We start from the raw sequence: 21,197 nt of genomic DNA on the forward strand, positions 1-21,197 counted from the left end.
GAAATTCCAATTGAGCAGGCATGAAATGATCGCAACGGCTCTTTTTGGCAGAAGATTAGTAAATCCGCAGCAGAAAAAGAAATAATCATTGTTTTCACTCTGGTTCTGTTTTAGAGTTAGATTGGAGCCTTGGAAGTGTTTTTTTGCATCCTAATTATTTATTATTGGCCCACAACAGTCTTTTCTCGTATTCACTGCGACTTATTCAGCGGTTGCTTTGCTTATGTTTTGGAACAGCATGGCCCAAAGGACCATTGTGACTGCACTGAAATGTGCTGTGTCAGAAATGTGTGTGTGCTGAATGTTAATAATGTGACAGCTCTTTCACTTTCTGCCAAACCCTCTGTCTGATTGGTTCAGACCCTGGCAACCCTTTTGCACTTGTCTCTGCTTTGCATTGGGCCTGTTTGAGCCTGTCTGTGCTTCTCTTCGGTTCTGCTTGAGTGGCTTGCTGGATGACTGCAAGCTCCATATGAGCACAGCACAGAGCAGGTGTTTTCCTGTTTTATTGATGCTGTTTTAGAGTAATGTACACGCATGCATAGCTAGCTGCTGTAGAGTTGTAATCAATGTGCAATAGTGTCAAATCCGCTTTGAGTGTCTGCAGCTGTAGACAATGACGATGATGGTGATGGCAGTAAGTGAGTGCAATAAAAGGGAAAGGCCAGTGTGAAGTGAATGACAGTGAAATCTCCCGATAACTCCATGCAGAGGCTGACGAGATCATTCTGAGTAAATGTCAAGGAGAGATGCAGCGAGCGAGGCTGCTGCAGTGCTCTTCAATGAAACTGATAAAGGTCAGGCAACATGTGCAAATCCTGCTGCAGAATGCTTATCTCCTTAATGGCTCCCTGTGCCTGGATGTACTATGCACAAACCACTGTTCTTGAGGCTCGGTTAATTTTGCCTGCTCGGCTCGGGATGCTGCAGGGTGTGTCTGGGAGTCAGTATCTCCCTCTCTCTACTTAATGTCCTGTCACACTCCGCCACACAGGAACACTGCCTGTGCAGGCTGCCTTACACACAGACAGGGCTGCAGTCACTGCACTTCAGTGTTGGTTCATGGGAATTTCATTTTACCTGACATTTTGATTATACAGAAGAACATCTTCATCCCACTACCAATGTGATGATGTACATCATAGCTAATTGAATTGTTGTGGAAATTAATTCAGCCGTCAGACTAAATGAAATGGTTGTTGTTGTTGTGTGCTCTCTGGTGATTAGTGGAATTGATTTGTGTTCGTTGACTCTTACACCACACTGGTTTTAGAGATTTGTTTCTTTTCCTTTGCTGTGATGATCACAGATTCATCTTTATTGATCAGTGGATCTCATAATTAGGTTTTATTCTGCACATATGAAAATCTTACAAAAACAAGGGTTATGTGGTCAGTAAAATGGGTGATGCCTTCAGTTTTGAAATAACAATTAGCGGAAGACTTTTTCATACTCGTTCTACTATTTCAAACCACTATAGCTTGGATTTTGACAGGGAAATGAATGGAGGAGTTTCCAATCGTTAAACATAAACAACATATAACATTGAACAAACAATAACCGTAACTTAATGTTATGAGTGCCAATTCAAATGTATTCTTCTTTAGTCAATAATAGGATTTTAATAGTAAGTTTTAAATGGACATGCAAAACAAATATAATCTCTTGTTATTGCAGCTCCTGTTCTTAGTGGGCTGGCTCTTATTTTAGTCTGAATGTACAGTACTTCAAGTTAGGAGAGACAAAAACTATAAAAACTATAAATTATAAAAAGACAAAAACTAGAGTCCAAAGAGAAAACACAAAGAACTGAGGCTGCTGCTCCTTTAACTTGGAATATTTACCACGGGCCTTCAGTATGTCGGTACCACCTGCTCCCGCCTGCATTCCTCAGGATTAGTTTCAATTCCCTCTTAGCTCAGAGCAGTGCATCAAAAAGTAGACACGGGTGACCCTGAGGTGCCCTTGAAGAGGTGATCTATTTTTAAAGTTTTTAAAAGTATTTTAATCCTGAATTGTTGTATATCTGTCCCACTCAACACTCAGTTTGACATGTGTTTAATATGAATCTTGTTTTAAGTATAGGTTTAACAATCCACTGACAGCATAGCAGGCATTTAGATAAAGCTGTTGTAAATGCTGCAGGTGTTTAAGAGACTCCTGTACCCCTTGTTTTTATGTTAAGTCCAAAAGTGAACATGGAGCAACAAAGTGTTTAAAGGAGGTTAATATACTAATTGTAAAAAACCTAAATTGCCAACATGCCACCTTCTTTATCTCTGTAGTTGCAATGCTGCCACTCAGAGGATACCAGTGGCATATCCCTGTTACAAACACCCAGCAAAATACCTCTAAACAATGGCAGCTTCGTTATTGTAGGAATTCTGTCAGTGCAGCAAAGAAGGTTCAAGGAATTGGCAATTATCCAACTAATTATAAAAAGACCCCCTCATTTTTCTCTTGGCTGCATCATCAGTGTAGTTTTATCTTGAACATCAGCTCCAGTCCTTGTTATTTCCTGGAAAGAGGTGATTCTGTACCGAGGAAAAGGGAGTAAGAGGTGGAGAGAGGGAAGTATAAAATGGAAAGGGAGGAGGATCTGGTAAGCGACAGAGGTATTCCCCTGATGGGAGGGAGCTAGATCTCGACCATCCACTCTGCTGGTGTGGGATGAAACTCTCACACATCACGAAGGATAAAAAAACGGAGAAACTCCTGTCCTCATCGCGCCGGCTCCTCTTTTCACTCCGCTCCTCGCGGGCAGCCAGCTGCTACGAGAGACCCTCTCTGCACCTCCCACCTGCCTCGATAATGCAGAGGAGAGGATTTCCATGACCTGCGGCACCACAGCGAGAGTCCTAACAGCTGATTCACGATGATTCACTTTCTCTCAGCGGGTGAGACTGTCTCCACTGTGCGAGTGTGACAGAGCGGAGCAGGAGAGCTGTGCCGGTAGTGAGTGCTCAGGTTTACGGGAGTTTTCTGTTTCCCCTGGTGGGAGATTCTTTCTCAGGGACAGCGGTGTAAACAGATACAGGGGTTGAGACTGCAAGCGGATGGTGTGATTCCTGTCTGTGATGGATGGTGTGCAGCAGTTTGGAGCCTCAGTGTGTTGCTATGGTTGTGGAAAAAGAGGGAGGAAAGGAGGTGGTCAAGCTACAGAGCCTTATTGCCCCTGGGGCCTCTGCTGCCTTGATTATGTCCCCGTATCGGACAGGGTTTACACCGGGCCACTTGTTTGTTTTAAAACAACAGTGGTATGGTATGTCTGGTGTTGCAGCATTGAAAGAGAGGTAGAGGTAGAGAGAGGTAGAGGTGGAGAGAGAGAGGTAGAGAGAGGTAGAGGTAGAGAGAGGTGGAGAGGTAGAGAGAGGTGGAGAGGTAGAGAGAGAGAGCGAGAGAGAGAGAGAGAGAGAGAGAGAGCATGTACACATTGTTTAGGCTGCACTGCTGCTGTTTCTACACATTTCTCATGAGAAGCTTTGGCTGAAATCAAAACCATGTTATCATTTCATTCTCAGGTTCATCCCTGGTCACAGCCAAGTTTTCCTACTTTACATCACATCAGCGTTGTTTATGGAAAATCCTCAAGTTGCTGGGGTATTTTTTTTTTCATCAGAATAACAATTGGGTCACAAAAATCGTAGTTATTGCTTCACAGCCTGAGAGTCCCCTCTTTACTCGGTTAGGACAGATCTCTTGTTTACGTTGACGTGACACAACTTCTGCTGTACATGTTAACATTGAGAGATGCCCTCTTGAGCCTCTCTGCAAGGAGAGATGCCGGCCATCCTTTCTTGCCTAATGGAGGCAGGAACTCCACTTGACCCGATGTCTTGTTTTTCAGAGAGCATACTAGTGATGTGAGACAATGTCTGCTTTTGGAATTCAATTATTCTTGAATCTTAAACTGAGCAACATAGAACTGACCTCAAGATAAAGTACAGTGCTGTGACAAAAAAGTCTGATGATTCACTAAATTCTGCTTCTTGAGATTCAAGGGGCTCTGTACAGCTGTAACTCTTTTGCATATGAAGAAAGTCTTGACCTTACTACGATCACAATTAATGTAAAGTTTAACAGATACTGTTGATTTCTTTCAGTTATACACAAATGTTTATGTGGAGTATTTCTGCTTTAGAGGTTGAAATCAAGTAATACAATTTTACTGTATCTCTGTTTTACACGATAAATAGGTTATTGATAAGAGCAGGCGTGATTGTGTTAAAGATCAACTGTATTCAAATCAATGTGCAAAACAAAGTTTAAACTGGAGCTGAACTGATCTGATCTGACCACAAAGAATATAAATGACATGATCACTATACGAAATGAGTCTTCACCTCTCAGAATCAGATTTGTGACGCTCAATTCCGGCAACTTCTTCTGACTTTCTGTTTCTCAATGACCCAATCCAGAATGCAGAGTGCTAACTCATCTCAACTAGAGTTCATTTCCCGCTTTGGGACACTGTTGTCACAAGCGCTGATGGAAGGAAAGTTCTGCAAACAAATGGACCCACTGTGCTGCAGTGTTCTTACACTAACTGGGGATGCTGCAAATTCCGTGACAAATAGTTCAGAAGTAATGCGGCTAAAACAAAAGCCTAAAGAATGCACATTCCTAATTAACAGGGGGGGGGCTGGCGCAGTGCTGACTTTGTTCAGAGCAGCTCAGCAAATTATGAATCACTAACAGGAACCATCCTGGACAAACCTGCATATATCTACATGTATGTGAGCATGTGGGATCAAAACACTCATTCATGAGTAGATGTAATGTTTTGTTTATAGTTGATGACAGGTAGTTTGTGTGTGCACGATTGCTCAGCATCATTCCTGTTCAATACGCCCCTGAACCTTTCTGAAAGGTCAAATCATTAATCTTTCCTGTCGGCTCAGTTTGTTCCCCCTCCCACCGCTGCATGGTGATGCAACGGGGCACCACGTTCAGTTTGTATATGCTTCTGCACCCTTATAGTCCTGAAACTGTGCAGCTGTTCCTCTGCCGTTTCACCCCTATAACTGCTTTGTACCCTTGGAATGCTTCTAGTGAGGGTTGTGTAAACATTTTAATCTCAGCTATTTGTTTAACTGTACCTGTGTGTATGTGTATATATATATATATATATATATATATATATATATATATATATATATATATCCTAATAGTTGATAAACCGTCCATCCTTACGACTCTATTGCTGTAGTGGGCTTGTGTGTAAGAAGTGAGAAAATCTAAATGAAAAGGAAAACCAAAGACAGTGAGTGACTGGAGCTCCACTTTCTGTGTGTTTGACAACAAATGTTGATACAGCAAGACACAGTTGGACAATATTTAAAAAGAATATCAGTGGTATGATATCAGACTAAATCTTTTTGGGGATATTTTCTGACTGATTTATCTCTTGGCCACTAATATCAGCCGATATGCGCCTTTCACACCCACACGCATACGTTTCTGCATTTACAGTATTTGCCCATATGAACACTTTATTTGACAGAATAAACAAGGCATTTATGTTTTTATATTTTCTTCAAAAATAGATTTATTTTCCTAATCTATGTTCTATATATTTGGTTGTATTTGTGTTTTCTTTTTATTTAGTTTATGGTTTAATTGTAAAATATCAAGCCTAAAATATGTTTCTTTGTCAAAAGGGTTTGATAACAACATCTTGGGGATTTTATACTTAGTTATATACTTAAATCAATATCATATGTAAATATACAATAGACAACAACTAATATAAACCAGTCATGGCACAATATGTCAGCCCACTCAGCACCATGATTCACTTGTCTGTTTCGTATTCTGTGCTTTGACAGTAACATGCGTTTATGCTCTAGTTAAAGCAATAAATGGCCCCATCTAATTGAAATCAATAAAGCCTGGTGGGCTGAGCTCTACATTTTGTGTCAAAGAAAATGAGCTGTGCTTCCTGACCTGGCTTTAGAGCTACCATAGATTTCTGTTTACTATCGACTCAGGCATCATTAGGAGCTTTCTTCGTATGTAACTTCAATCAGTAGCCAAATTCAAAAAATACAAAAAACATGGAGGGAGCAGGACTATGATTAATGACGTGATTCTCAATACCATTTTCTCCCCTGGTGCTGTTTTCTCTCCGTCTCCCTGTCGCCTGCAGCCACAACCTGAGGATGACATCGTTCCGGCATCCTGTCACCGGACAGATTTCCCCTGAAAACACAGAATACACTCTACAAGACAGGTGAGTGGCTCTTTTCTCTTCATGTCCCTGAGCCGTTTGCCACATGCTCATATGAACAGAGGGGTCACCTCAAGGTCATATTGTGGGTGCAGAATTTGCAGGAAGAACAAGAATAAAGACTTGACTTTCCATTAGCACATCTGGAGTCATGAAACTGTCCCATCAATCATTGGGTTTATGTTAATGTTGGCTTGATTACGGATGTGATGTAAGTTTATTTTGGTCCATCGCTGTTTCTCTGTGTTGATGAAGTCATAAAAGCAGAAAGCTGAATGTTCTTCAGACTTGATCACTGACAGAGTTTCCCAGAGAATAGCAATATTGTCTTTTCATTTACTACAGTATGCACTTGCCATGACACGGGAGTCAGATTTATTTTCATTCTTTTTTGTATTGGCGTGTGAATCTCATCCGGCCGAGCCATCAAAGCTGAATGGCAGATTTAGAGCACAATATAAAGCAGCAGGTGTCGGATCGTATTTAAGCTGCCACTTGTAAGACGACCACACATAGCAGAGAGGTTCCACTGAGGCAATAGCGTGTTGAGTGACCTCTGCATTCTCACTAATTAAAAGCTGTTTTGTTGAGGCAATGCAAAACTGATTGTGATTCATCCGCACCCTCCTTCTGTCAGTCATTTCCTCAAACCCCACATTATCCCTGGTTCGGGGCTGCTCAGCGAGGGATTTGTAAACCATCAAGCGGCTTTAAAGTTATGGTTGCCTCGCGCATGTTTTCATCAATAACAAAATGACTCTGTTACTCTGACATGCTAGTCCTAAGCCCTTAAACGTGTTATAGTAAGAATAGCATCAGTTTAATGCCCCTGTCACAACAACATGACGAGGATGCCAAGTAGCGGGCGAGACAAGGTTGAGAAACCCAGTCATAGCACATTCAGTGAGCATATTAAAATGTCATGCATTCTCCAGCCTCGTTCTGTGTTGAACTTTTAAACTTCAGCCATCGAAGAGAAGCCTTGTACACACAGCAACAATACCACCACCAAAATCAATAGAGAGTTCTGAGCAACGGCCGAGACAGATATAGAAAAATATTCAAACTTGTTTCACCTCCTGGGCCTGAGCCAATATTTGAAAAACAGTGAGGTCAGGACAGTGGTGAGTTACACATGCAATACAGTGTCATGTGCAGCTGAAGCACAGCCAGGGCAGGTGGGCCTGTCTGCTTAGACATGAGATGCACACAGAGAAAGAGATATCTAGTGAGATAATGCTGAATCCTGCCTAATGCAGAGGGCTATAAAAACTTTATGGATTTCTTTTATTTTTTATTGAGGTGTATTTAACTTCAAATTACCGAGCTCTCTTCCAACCGGGCTTCCGGACCCCCCCCCCCCCCCCCCCCCCACAAACTTGATGTGTTAATCAGAGAACTTGTGTAAGATCAAGTGACATTTGTTAAATGAGGACAGATCAATTGGAACAAGCCATGAAATCACCACTTTAAAACACCATTTAAACACTTATTCAGCATTTTCATGGAAATCTACAGTGACTTTTACGGGGATTTGTTGGTTGCACTAGTTTAATACCACTAATTAAATAAGAGATCCCATTTATTCCAAACCCCCATTGTGTTGTTGCTCACACAAACTCTGCTAACTCCAGAAAGTTAAGGCAGCAGAGTTATGCTGACTTTATTTTCCGGCCTATGGCTTAAGCTCCAAAAGCACTAAGTCCCAAATTACCCATAAATCCAACTATTACAGCTGAGTAGGGCTCCTTGTGAGAAGTAAACCTATCCTTGTTTGAAACTGGGGCATTACCCTTTAAGGCTGTGTCTGTTTTTTGTCTTCTTCTTTTTCATTCAACTCCTCATTTCCAGTCCTCTTTCCTTCTCTGTAAAATCCTGTTAAAGACTTGTGTGTAGAGCGCTTGACAGTTTTAGTATTGAATGTGTGTGGCAAAGGGGTGACCTCACCTCAACTACAAAACATTGTTGTTCTCTGACATGGTGATGTTAGTGGTGCCACTCTGTGTATAATGATGTCTGAAAGGGAAGTGGGGTGCATGAATCCCAGGCTCACTTCCAAGTGAAGGGAACCACAGTGTGTTCCCTGGAGACCTGTATGGGATTGAGGGCAGAGCAGGAAACAGATCCTCAGGAAGCCCCTCACCACGGAGAGGTCGATCAGCCGATGCTCTGCTGGTCCGAGGGGCTTTGACTCTGGTATAGATTATCACACATGATCAATTTGTCAAATCTCTTTATAAGCACCAGCCGCCTAAAAGGATTTTTAAAAAACGTCACATTCGCCCTCATTTCCATCATAGCAGGAGAAGCAGGAATAGATGTGGCTTAGTGTTGTTTCCACTTCTTCGCTGTGTGATGTGAATTATCGCCGCGCTCAACCACACGCCACAACAAATCTCCTGGGGACCTGCTCCAGTGACAGAGATGGTAAACAGTAAGAAATTGTCACATAAAACAGCGGAGTCCCCTTCATGTGAGAGAAACATCCCCTGATAACGTTATCTGCAGCCCACGCTGTGAGTGCAGATACTGTACGTCTTGCTCCACTGTGCTCTCTCTCTTTTTTTACCCCTGTTCTACCTGCTTTTTTGCTTTAGTCTCTGACACCCATCTTGAGTTCATCTCCTTCTCCTCAGCCTCAGTGCTGTACATCACACAAAGCAGGGAAAAATAAGATTGGTGCCGCTTTTAAACCCTTTGCATAACAATGCAGGAGGCAGAGGGACTAGGCACATATTCATTCTGCTCCGACCTGGAACCAACATCAATACTGAATGACCTCGTGATCGGATCTCACTCACCAAGTCTATATGGAAATACACTCATACCGTGTGTCCCCTGTTTACAAAGAAGATATGATGTTGTTTTCAGCTGTTCCAACTACAGAGATGTGTAGTAGATGTGCTGTAAATGTGTGTGTAGGTGTGAGAAGGAGAGGTAGAGAGGGGGAAAGAGTGGAGCTAGAAGGGGCTGAGGGATTCAAAGCACGGAGCTTTACAATGAAACAAGATTTTACTCATTTGAAAAAACAGAAAATCAATATGTAGCAGCCCTTTGTGGGGATGGCTACAAATAATATAAAATATGGAAACAGAGAAGAATAACAATACTTTGGGCTCATCATGGAACTAGCCGGTTAGAGGATGACACCTGTACCAGACCAGGATGGATGTTAAGACTAGGTCTATTCGGGGGTCTTGTTCCTGTCAGTTGCAGATCAGTTAGACTGACTGTACTCAAGCTCTGAAGATGTTTCAGTTTTCCTTCTCTTCTGGCAATGTTGTCAAATTAATCAAGTTTCTGCTTTCGGAGATGAGATGCAACACTTTGAAAAGTCATGACATAACATTTCGTAAATCATATCATTATAACAGAATCATTTCAAGTGATATTGGCTCCATGCTGTAACAGTTCTGTTTATTTCATTTTAATGTCCACATTTATTGAAAAGAAACTATAAACTATAAATATCCTTTTCTTAACTATGTAAGAAATCATATTCTTTGTTAGTTGTGTATTTAAATAGAAATGTACCATAACAGAAAAGAATAGACTCTGATGTGTTTTGATCCCAAAGACCATTTTAACCTGTAACCTGTGTGTGTCTGGGTGGGTATATGTTGTAACATTAGGCTTTTTTTGCTGTTGTTTCTTTTGTTTGGGCCTGTTATCTCGGCGTGTATAAGAAGCCCGCCCTGGGGTGAGTGTCAGACCAAGTCTCACTGACGTGTTTGGAACAGAAAGCTTCCACTGTTAACACGTCCCCTGCAGAGCCATTGGCTATGTGACATGTCGCACGGCGTTGTCAGGAAATAGCCATATCCTTTCCATCTGAAGGCTCGGCACAGGGCTGCACTGTTTCACTGCTTGTCTGGACTTTGTCAGAGGAGGCGTCACTGTCCGATGCTTCTCATCCTGTCTGTTAGTGATCTCCCTCTATACGCTGCCTTCTCAACTGCAGGATAGAGGCCCGTATGTCCAAGTCAGCCAACATCCAGAGATCCCCCAGCATGGTCACAGAGTCCTCCAAGGGTGGGACCCCAGCTGCTTTGGATACCTCAGGGTCAAAGGTGAGAAGAGTTTAACCTTTTATAAATATGTTTTACCGTAAAACCTGAAATATGTAATGATATTTAATCAGTTTTTTTATACTGAATTGCTTTTGGAGCTCTCGACTGTTAATGCTCATGTTGATAAATTGGTTTAATCAACTCAGAGACATTATCTCATTCTGATTAATGATTCAGTCATTGTTCAAGCTTAATAAGACTCTTTTACTCATCCCCTTAGATTGAACAGGGTTGTGTGCATCCTTGCTTTTGTTTCCACAATGATCATGTCAATTATTGGTGAATATGTGAAACACCACAGAAGCTAAAGACAGTAGAGTAACATAGGAATCCTAAATTGTACCTCGCAAAGACATTGAACTCGACGGTAGAGAATATTATTTAAGATTTTGTCTATTTAAAACAATAATTATGTCACGTGTTTGTATAAACATTTAACCAAGGAATTCTTGTCCCCTCATCATTTTTGTCTTTGTCTAATTTTAAGTTGGACAACATGACAGCCAAAGTTATTTATATGTAGCAGAACACCTGAGAAAAAGTATGATTTCATTTCCTCTGATAATTTGTGGTCTGAAATGACCTTGTCTAAAAATAAGCCTGATTATAAATGGACGCCTCCCCAGAAACAGTCTGTTGGTATTTCCTCTTCTCATTGTGGTTGTTAAAGAAGGAAGTTCCGAGAAAAAAATTTTTTTTTACTCTTTTTGTATTTGTATTCTTTGCACCAACATTGTCCCGGACACTTTAATATTACTAATCATTACCCCATGTTTCCTCAGGTAATCAAAGTAAATAGACACACAGTTCTTCAGCACAGCCAACTCTGTTTTTTTTTTTTTTTTCTGCAGGGCTCCAGAGGTTCGGGGAAAGTTCACAGTTTTGGCAAGAGGGATCATGCTATTAAAAGAAACCTCAACATCCCAGTGGTGGTGAGAGGCTGGCTCTACAAACAGGTGAGCTGCAGTTCCTCTGCTCCTGGTGAAAACCCCACCTGGCACTTATCTATCAGCAAATTAAACAGTTTGAGAACTTGAATTTGTTTCATTTTTTTTTTAAAGCCAAACATTCTCTATTTCCTCCTCTTCAAAAACAAGAGGATTTGCAATAATTGAAAATAATTGCTAGTTGCAGCCTAGCAGATGCTAAAAAGTTAAAACCGATTCAAATCTCTCACTTCACATCATAGTCATAATAGTTGCATATTGATCGGTTGACCTTCCATGCAGAAAGTCAGATCCACCTGTATCTGTGTGTGATGTGACCTTGTGAACAAAGGATAAACAGTTGATATCAGTATTCTCGGGCTTAAAGTTTGTATCAGGACTGTATTATTTTATATTTAGCACTTTATTCCTCGTTTGAAATACAAAAGAGGAATGCGTTTCCTGGGAGGAGGGTTTCTAAGTACACTCTGCTGTGTTTCTCCCTTCACCTCCAGGACAGCTCTGGAATGCGACTGTGGAAAAGGAAGTGGTTTGTTTTGTCAGACTTCTGCTTGTTTTACTACAAAGGTGAGTGTGTGGAAAGTGCACTTGGCTCTGGATTAAGAGGAAATAAATATAATGATTTTGGTTATGATTTCACACATAACAACATTTAGAGATCTCCGCTGTGGGAAGATACAGTTATTGATTGATGACAGCCTCTAATTAGACGTATGACACCCACTGCTATCACTGACTCTCCCTGGCTTTCTCCTCCTCTCCCTTCTCCCTCCTCATTAACTTGAGTGTTTTATTATGGGATGTGATCTCTGCTTGTGTTGCCATAGCATCTACCTCCTCTCCTCCATTAATCATACTGAATAATAGATAAGCCACATGCCACCTCGTGCCACACGTTGCCACAACATAGCCCTGCCCAGAAAAGAGTCACCCATGAATTATGCCTCATTGATCCTCCTGCTGCTCATTAACCTGCCATCAGCCATTCACATTGTAAAATAACTCTTGGCAAATGTAAAGACTGTTGTTTTGGATGCCAGTAACAATAGTCCATGTTTGTGTTGTTGGTTCACAGACAGCCGAGAGGAGGCCGTGCTCGGGAGCATCCCTCTGCCCAGTTATGTCATTGCACCAGTTGAGCCTGATGACCACATAAACCGCAAATATGCTTTCAAGGTAACACTGAGTCACTCAGGTGTCACTGAGACAGACACATGAAATCATGTGTGTGTGTAAAATGTGTTTACTATTCCAGTTCATTCATTGAAGATCAAGAAATATTACAGTTATGTATATAAAAGTTGGGATCATGTCATCATCATTATTTTTAAAGTTTCTTTTATTAATGCAAACCTTTACTGCTGTGAGTATTACAGCATGAAAGCATTAACACCGGTATGTTTGAAAAGATGGCTTGCCTCATTTTGTTGAATTAAAAAACTTATTCTACTTTAAACATTTTTATTATATTCACATTTCTGTGCAAGAGGGATTTTGCACGCAACTCACGTTTTGAATTCTATGAACATCTGGAGGACCTTTTGACCAAATGGTCTTTTCTGACACAAACCTTTTGCTGAGGGTTAAAGTGAACGGCTGCAGCACAAGGCTTTACATATTTTAGTCACACCTTCTTAATGAGGTGATCTGCCTATATTAGCATATGCATTTCATGTACAGCAGACTTATGCATGGTCTCATTTTATCATTTTATTCATCTGCTGTGAGCAGGGGTAGAAACTAATCGTTCTCAGTAGCTGCAGTGCGCTGCAGAGGCTGCAGTAGTGCAGTCTTCTCCACGCTGAGCACAGTGCAGGAGCTTTGTTTTCCCATCTATCCTTGGATGGCACATTGTTTATTGCACATAAAACAGCCAGAAAGCATTTTGGTAATAATGTCATTTTTACTTGAAAGTCTTTTGTGAGTTGTGCCAGAGGACAACAGAGGGATTATGTCTCTTTCTTATGGCGAGAGGGTGATTGTTCTCCAGCTCCTCCTCTGTGGAAGCAGAGCTTGTTGCAGGGAACAATGGTACCTGAATTTTTGATGCATCACTGCAGCTTCAGGGCACTCTGTTGCAATCCTCTTCAGCTCCTTTGTAGTGGGGCTTTCTGTTCTTCCAGTCTGTGTGTACATGTGTGTGAATGTGGGTGCTTCTGTGGGACATACCGCCCGTGCATTAAAGATCAAATTACGCACAATAGAATTTGTACAATAATTGCTCTGCAGGGAGTATTAATTATACATTCAGCCTCTTCACTGTCTCCTCCCACCGCTTGCCAGGGAGTATATGTAAGGTTAGGTGAAATGAGCCAGGGCTGTGCTTTCCCACCCTGTATTTAAGAGATCCTTATCCCCTCCTCCCCTCGCTCCCTCTTTCCCCAAGCCATCATGCATTAAAGAGCAGGAGATTACATTACTTGCATCGGAGGTGCTTTGGAATATTTCAGTTACTGCTAAGCAAGCGTGACAGCTGCTCAGTGGATGTCTGGTGTTGTTCAACAGAGGAATGTCAGAGCCACTGACATGTACAGTGAATTACAGACTACAGCCTGTGCTGACCGGAAATAATAGGATGAAATAATGTACTGTAGTTTGTGACTCAAATAACTCTCTTAAAACGAATTTGTTTAGCAGCAGTTGAATGGAGATATAAGAGGCCACAACAGGCTGTGTAAGTCAGTGCGGTACTTATCTAAAATATTTGCATGTTAGAGTAGATTCTCTTTGCCTTCCTGAAAGCGCTACGGGCTGTGCTCTGATGTCAGATTGTCATTTATCATAACTCTGTATGGTTTTGCCACTGTTACTCAGTCTTGTGATGACCACACCATTTTTGCGAGTCAGCACTGATCTGCTGTTGTTGTTGTTGTCGTTTTGTTTTGTTCTCATATCTTTGCTCATCTCACTGTGTTTCTCTCATTCCCTGGTGGTCTGTTGCCTTCCATTGTGACCTGGTGTGTGTGCACGGGAGGAGTGAGTACTGTTATCTGCAGGCAGCCATCCTGACTTCCTGTCTTGCATGAATAGGTATTTGATTTCACTTTAGCCTCATCAGCGGCCCTCCACTCTCAGCTCATTTTATTCCATATCATCCCATCAGTCGTGAATGCACATTACTATCAATGTGCAGCGAAGTAGTATCATGTGCTGACATGACTACAGCGGCAGTCTACAGACAATGCCAGAGCCTGAAGGGGTGCTGTTAGTTTTTGTGAATAATTTCAACGTGAACTTATTCGGGAATGTAAAGATAGTTAGTTAGTTTCTTATGTAATGCTGGTATTAAGGCAGTAACACCTTTGTACTGGAGTTAATTGGATTTTAATTGAAAAATAAAAAAATGTTCACATTCAAAGCTGGAATGAGAGCACTTTTATTGCTGAACAGTGTGAGAGGACAACAACAATACTAATGGGTCCGTGTACTAATGACCATCAAATTATTAGAACATAGAACTTATCATAGTTTCACAGCTATGATAACTTCCGGGTCATAATGAAAGTTCTAATTTAAAAAATGTGGTCAAGAGGTACAGCATGACACTCATATTGCCAGTGGCTCACTCTCATGCACACGTATACGCAGATGTGGCCCTGGTGTTTGTCTTTTCAAGCTGCACATCACTTAACACGTCACCATAATCATGGGAGACGTGGGACGACAGCATCTGAGCCACTTTTTCCACACTCCCTGATTTATGTTTCTTTGAATATTTGCCCCCTGCTGTACATATACATATATGTACCGTATAAACTGCTTACTTGTTTCACTACATTTGTTTTGAAACAGGGTTCTTGTTGAATTTAGTTTGCGTTGTTTGGCACGAGCTGTGACATTATGTAACCAGTCAGCTACAGTATTTTTTTGTGCGATTCTTCAGGATTACAAATTAAAGATGCTTTTATTTTTTGCAGATTTTGCTTCTGCTTATTTAGCATATTGTGGTATTTGATTCAGTAAAGATCGTGATCTTTTTAAGATGTGCAGCATCTAATGAAGTTCTTCCTGTGAAACAGATGCAGTGTCAGAAGTTATTCGTGAATTTTCAGTTAAGTTACAAAAAAATAAAGAATGGCATCATACACAAAAATGTTGATTATGGAGATACACAGAATGATAGACAGTATTACTGACTATTCCTTTGTTGCTTAATTTGCATAGTGGATAGACGAGACCAGCAACATATTGTGTGTGTGTTTGTGTGTGTGTGTGTGTGTAAGGCAGTGACAGGTGCCATAATTGTTATTTCTTTGTTACCCTATGGCTGTTTATTTAGTTGCTGTCTAATCCTCTGTGCTGAAGAGACTGCACAGAGATGCTTTTATTTTCTTCCCAGAAACTGCACAATGTCAGTGTTGTTTCTGCTGCAGCTCTTTGCTTTCTCCCTTTTCTTTTGGTCTCAGTAAAGTGTCGCTGTAAACTTTGTGCTGACAAAGTTGACAGGTGTCCGTCTCAATAAATGAAACGGCAAAGTTTTTCGTTCATGTTTGTCTAATCTTGTGATCAAAAAGTTGTCATGTCCCTCCTCTCTCTCTCCCTCTGGACCTCTCTCCGTTTGACAGGCGAGCCACACAGGAATGCGCTCCTACATTTACAATAAGAACTCTGTGATTGGCTCACAGGCGGAACACTGCGGGATGCGGACATATTTCTTCAGTGCGGACACACAGGAGGACATGAATGGCTGGATCCGCGCCATGAACCAGGCTGCGCTGATGCAGCAGAGTCACACTATGAAGAGGTTGGTCTCGCACTACAGAGCAGGATTCACTTTATTGGGTGGTACTCTACCACCATCATCTTTACATCCATAAAACAAAGCAGTCTCTGTGATGCGGATTTGTCTTGATACATCATTGGAGAACCTGGGCATCACTGGGACTGTCGTGTTAAACTGGCCACTGCTTTAATTTTGGTCTCATTTCTGAATTTGCTCGCTTTCTCTCCTTTATGTGTTTTATTATTACAGCAGATTCAGTATTGTGTGTTTCCTATGGGGCAGTGTTGTGTCTGCATTGTGTAGATGTCGATCGGAATCTGATATAAATGAGGCTCACTGCAACCACTGATCACACATAATACATTTGACAGCAGAATTTGATTCAACAGCATTAATCATAATGTACAAAAGAGACTTGTGCACTGAAGGGTTTTCAGAAATATTAACAGTGATTAACAGAAATAATCTGCAATACATTCTCTGTGACAGCTGTGTCTGTGGTAAATGTACTGTAAACTGTAATTAGATTAGCTGGATGCTCTGCATGGTTTGAATAATCTGGGCAATAATGCCACTTAGAGGCCAATGTAAGTCAATACTCCTGAAATGTTTACTTCAGAAAGCGCTCATGGTCATGATAATCTCAGTTTGGGCCTTTGAAATGAAACTAACTACATGAAATGCTTTGCACTAAAGAAGTTATAATAAACATTAATACTAACACACTGTGCGAGGTGATAACTCAGCTGCCATGAAAACATGTGCCTCAATCAACCTAAGTATATTACTTGACACTACAGTATTTTTAATTACTGGCCTTCCTTTATATTTACCTTTACCTCAAAGGTATTCCTGAGTTATTTCAGGAATAAGAAGTATGAAAAAACTTGTTTTATTAATTTTAGGGGTAATGATTCATGAAACCTGATGAGTCTTATCAGTTAAGCACACTGAGAAGTGCAGCATATTACCAAGAGCAATTAAATGAAGACAAAACACCTGTCATTTCTCCCTGAGGATTCACCGTGTATGGATTCTCTCAGAAAGTGCAGATGGAAACTCACTGAGTAATCCCCTGTGGTGCCTGATATTGAAACTCAGTAACGAATCTGACCATATGAAAACAAATGGATTGGGAAATGACTATGGCTGTTTAATCTGAGTTTGGCCATGTTTTTTTTTTTTTATCCATCTCTTTTTAATTACTTGTGTGAAGAATCATTATAATTTTCAGTGAAGAGGGAAAATTAGATTTGAGTAAATAAGTGTGAAAGTGTAATCATGTACAATAGTTGTAAGGTGAAGTACCTCAACTCTTCAGTGTCTACTCTGTCACGTGGGATAGGCTTTATAAAGAAATGTATTTCAACTAAATGAACTTGATAAGCACTTTTATAACCACCACAGGGTTGACAGGTTATATTGCATCTTTTTAATATCCCTAATAGTTTTTATCTGTCTATTCCCCAGTGAGGTGGAGAAGCCAGAGAAAGTTGGACAGCAGGCCTTCCCACAAACCAACCACGTCCACGTCGTCCAGAACTCACCTCAGCCAGAAATCCGTCACAGGACCGACAGAGAGGAGTCTTGTGATAACGGCATCAGACTGGCCCCCGGAGATGAAGTGAGGTATGGAATAGAGATCCAAGTGAGGCCCGGCCCGGCGGCCCCAGAGGAACGAGCGGAGAGACTCTCTCCTGACCCTGTCAATGCTGCCGCCCACAAGAACGGTCAGCCGACTGTAATCCAATTGGCTCTGCCGCCGGAACAAAATGGAAATCTTGTCTATCAGCGGGGCTTTGTTTCGCAGAAAGGAACTGAGAAACATGTGCAGAGGAAGAACACACGGGCTCAGGTGGAGCAGTGGGTCCAGGTTCAGAAGGGGGACCCACCAAAGAGGTCAGTATGACTCCATTCCTTTAAATACAGTCTATGGACTCCAACAGCATTTCTCTCTACAGCAGCATGAACAAGGATGGAAAAATAACCTCAAGTAAATGCTTCCCTCTAGTGGCTTATATGTGTATTTGAACTGTCCAGTGGTTTTATTTATTTTCCTTTCATTTTATGTTGAATAAGAACCATAATTGTGGGCAGATCAAATTAAAATCTTTGTATTAAAGTGTGTTTCTCTGTCTTAGTGCTCCCTCTACTGAGTACAACCTCCCCCGGCGGACCCCCCCCTTAAAGCCCAAAGGCAGCACAGTGGATCCCACCTATCAGTCGTTGCCAAAGTCTCCCCGTCTTCCGTCCGGCAGCAACTCTCCTCCGGCCACGTCCAACCTGCCCAGTGACTACAAGTACGCTCATGACCGACTCAGCCACTTCCGCATGTCCACCGACGAGCGAATGGCCGCCAAGGAGGGAATGGTGTGGCAGCTGTACGAGTGGCAGCAGCGGCATCAGTTCCGTCACGGCAGCCCCACCGCTCCCGTGTACAGCGGGCCGAACTTCACGGACTCTTCCTCCTTCAGAGTCACGGTGGAGATGCCCCGTTCCATCTCCGTCCCTCCGTCCCCGTGTGAGGTCCCACCCTCCGTCCCCTCCTCGTTCACACCGCTGTCCCCTCGCAGGCCACACACTCCCTCAGACAGACGCACAGTCAGGCCCCTGGATGAAGTAACATCCGGGGACAACACGAGGTCCAGCTCCCCCGGCCATATTTGTGCACATCTTTCCCAGGTAAGATTCCTGCTAAGTGTCGTGAGGATGAATAGGTTACTCCTGTAGATTAGAAGAAAGGATAATTATTATATAACTAATGTAACAATTGATTTGATTTACTTAATCTAAAGTTATTCTTAAGAGAAACGTAAAGGATGATCTGATTCGGTCTTATTTTGTATAATATCAATATTGACAAATTATGAAAAGGTCAAAACCAGCAACAATAAGTATTGTCCTTTGTCCTTATGTAGATTCAATTTCCTATTCTATATTTAGGGCTTTGGAGGATGGGCTGCCTTGGTTGGCCTAAAAATAATGCATTGCTTATCAGATTATATATCTACTTTATAAATCAGATTATAGACAATAAGATAATGGGGGAGCTAATTTGCTAATAACTACTTTTTCTTAGTTTTGGATCTGTATATATTATCTTTGTAGATGTATTATCTTTGCATTTTGGACTGTTGGACGGAAAAAGCAGAAAATGTCAACATGTGGGTTTTGTCCATGAGAAACTTTGGTGAGCATTTTCTTCAGCGTGTGACTTTTCTGTAGACAAAATTACTTTACATGTCTCTTGTACCACAGTGCCCTCAAAGTGACAGAGAGGAGTGAGGATTCACATGGGTGCTAGTAGGTGTGTTCCCACACTTATAGTAAAAGTTGTCGTTGTGAAGGACCTCATGGGAATCAGTTAGAAAAAGATCATTATTTTACTGAAGTTAGATAATGTTCAGATGGATAGATGGAGTCCCGCCCCACAGAAATGTGTGTTCTCACTCGTTGTTGCTTTTACCCTTAAGACTGGCACACTGTTAATGTCAGTAGTCTGTCATTGGCTTGTGATTAAAGAAAAATGTGTAAATTCAAATGTTGTGAACCAAAGGGACAAAGGCCTCATTCTCACAGCAGAGGATGTGAGGTGTCTGTTGAAGGACACCATGGGAACGATCCGCCTGAGAAGGCTCGGATTTCTCAGCGCGCACACTTTGATGCTCATGTGAATCATTTGCAGATTCACACAGTCCACACCCAGGCCTCCTCCACAGGTGGTGTGAGCGTGTGTGAGTAAGAGCTCGCGACTCCGCCGATCCCCCAAACCAATCGCAGCGCTCAGACAGCAGCGCCGCCACCGCAGGAGACGGAGCGAGGGGACGTCCCGTCGTCCACACCCTGCGCCGTCTCCCCACCACTCCCTCCACATGAGAAAAGATCTCCCTCCAAACCGTCACCACACTTGCCGGCACACACAAGCCTCACGACCGACCCGTTAGCCTTGCACAAGTAAACAAAGTGTCGCAGATGCTGTGTTTCCTCCATCTCTCACCCCAGTGTTAGGGCACTAATTATAACCACAAAACAGTGACGCACAATTACGGAAAACCCTTTTGATAGGAGATGCATTTTTAACAAAGGGAACCACAGCCCGTGTGCAAGATGATCCAAGTGAGCCATGTGTATGGGAACCAAATTCAAGCGCCACAAACTTAGTTTTGGTGCACCCAGCATCTTTGCTGGTTCTTTCTGGCTGTGGTGCACTTAAGTAATAGCGGTCTGTGTACCTCTGTGGAATATCCCTGAGAAGTATGTTTTATTAGCAGCTAATACAGTCTGCCCAGGGCTCCTCAGCACCCAATAAACATCTCTACTGTATCTCAAACATCAGCAGCGGTCTCTTTCTTCTGATCTCGCATTTAAATAAAAAACCTATTATACAGCAAAAAAATAGTGGCATGGGAATCTCCGAGGGAATGGCTTACAGTGCTTCTCTTGCTGGTAGCAAACAAATGTTATTTTAAGAAAGCAGGTTTAGAATAATTTATGTGTAGTTAATTAAATCTCTTGTTGTTTGTGTCCTTTTAAGGCTCGATAGTGGGCCTGGTTTTCGCTTATTCTGTGTGTTAAGCAAAAACGTCAAATTTCCCGAGCCCTGTAGCGTCTCAAACTCGGGGCACACCTTGTTTCGAGAAAGCGATGAGGAGCGATGAAAGGGAGAAAGGGATAGATGAAAAAATAAATCTGCCGTGTAGACAAATTTGTTTTCAGACTTGGAGGCGATGGTTTAACTTCAGTATCTCGGTGTGATGGAGGGTTTTGTATCTTACTTTCAACACTGAGGAGTAAATTAGACATTCTGTTTGATTTGACTGCATAGGATCTGTAATAACAAGTTGATTCAATTTGTCCACAGACTTCCCAGATAGAGAGAAGGTCCATGCCCGCCATGGGCTACATCACACACACCGTCAGTGCACCGAGCTTACATGGCAAGACGGTACGATCCTCTCCAGGACATGCACCACATACCTTGGGTTCATTGGTAGTGTTGTTGTAGTTTTACTGTAGTCGTACACAGACTTCCTGGTATGAACACTGTATTTCTAATGCTTATCTCTGTGACAGCAGCAAGATGTAGAATCTAGAACTGACTGAACCATTGTAAAGCTTGTCAAATCTTTAGGTCACACATTTGTTGAGTGTTATCAGTCCTGATAACCTCTTTCCTCAAAGCCCTTGTAGCACAATATGTCACATCTCCACACAGCAGCTGTAGCTTT

The 21,197-nt window shown here is 41.9% G+C and overlaps 1 protein-coding gene across 1 annotated transcript in view; it reads left to right on the top strand.

The window, feature by feature from the left end:
- plekha7b (pleckstrin homology domain containing, family A member 7b) overlaps positions 1–21,197 on the top strand; it is a 66,551-nt gene that overhangs the window by 26,788 nt on the left and 18,566 nt on the right. Inside the window, exons 4-12 of the mRNA XM_062384850.1 lie at positions 6,149–6,232; positions 10,191–10,299; positions 11,151–11,255; positions 11,741–11,813; positions 12,322–12,422; positions 15,812–15,990; positions 17,440–17,868; positions 18,111–18,651; positions 20,831–20,914. Coding sequence (XP_062240834.1) covers positions 6,149–6,232; positions 10,191–10,299; positions 11,151–11,255; positions 11,741–11,813; positions 12,322–12,422; positions 15,812–15,990; positions 17,440–17,868; positions 18,111–18,651; positions 20,831–20,914 — 1,705 coding nt within the window. The remainder of the gene's footprint in view (positions 1–6,148; positions 6,233–10,190; positions 10,300–11,150; positions 11,256–11,740; positions 11,814–12,321; positions 12,423–15,811; positions 15,991–17,439; positions 17,869–18,110; positions 18,652–20,830; positions 20,915–21,197) is intronic.

Source organism: Platichthys flesus, chromosome 1 (assembly GCF_949316205.1).
Source record: "Platichthys flesus chromosome 1, fPlaFle2.1, whole genome shotgun sequence".
NCBI lineage: Eukaryota > Metazoa > Chordata > Actinopteri > Pleuronectiformes > Pleuronectidae > Platichthys > Platichthys flesus.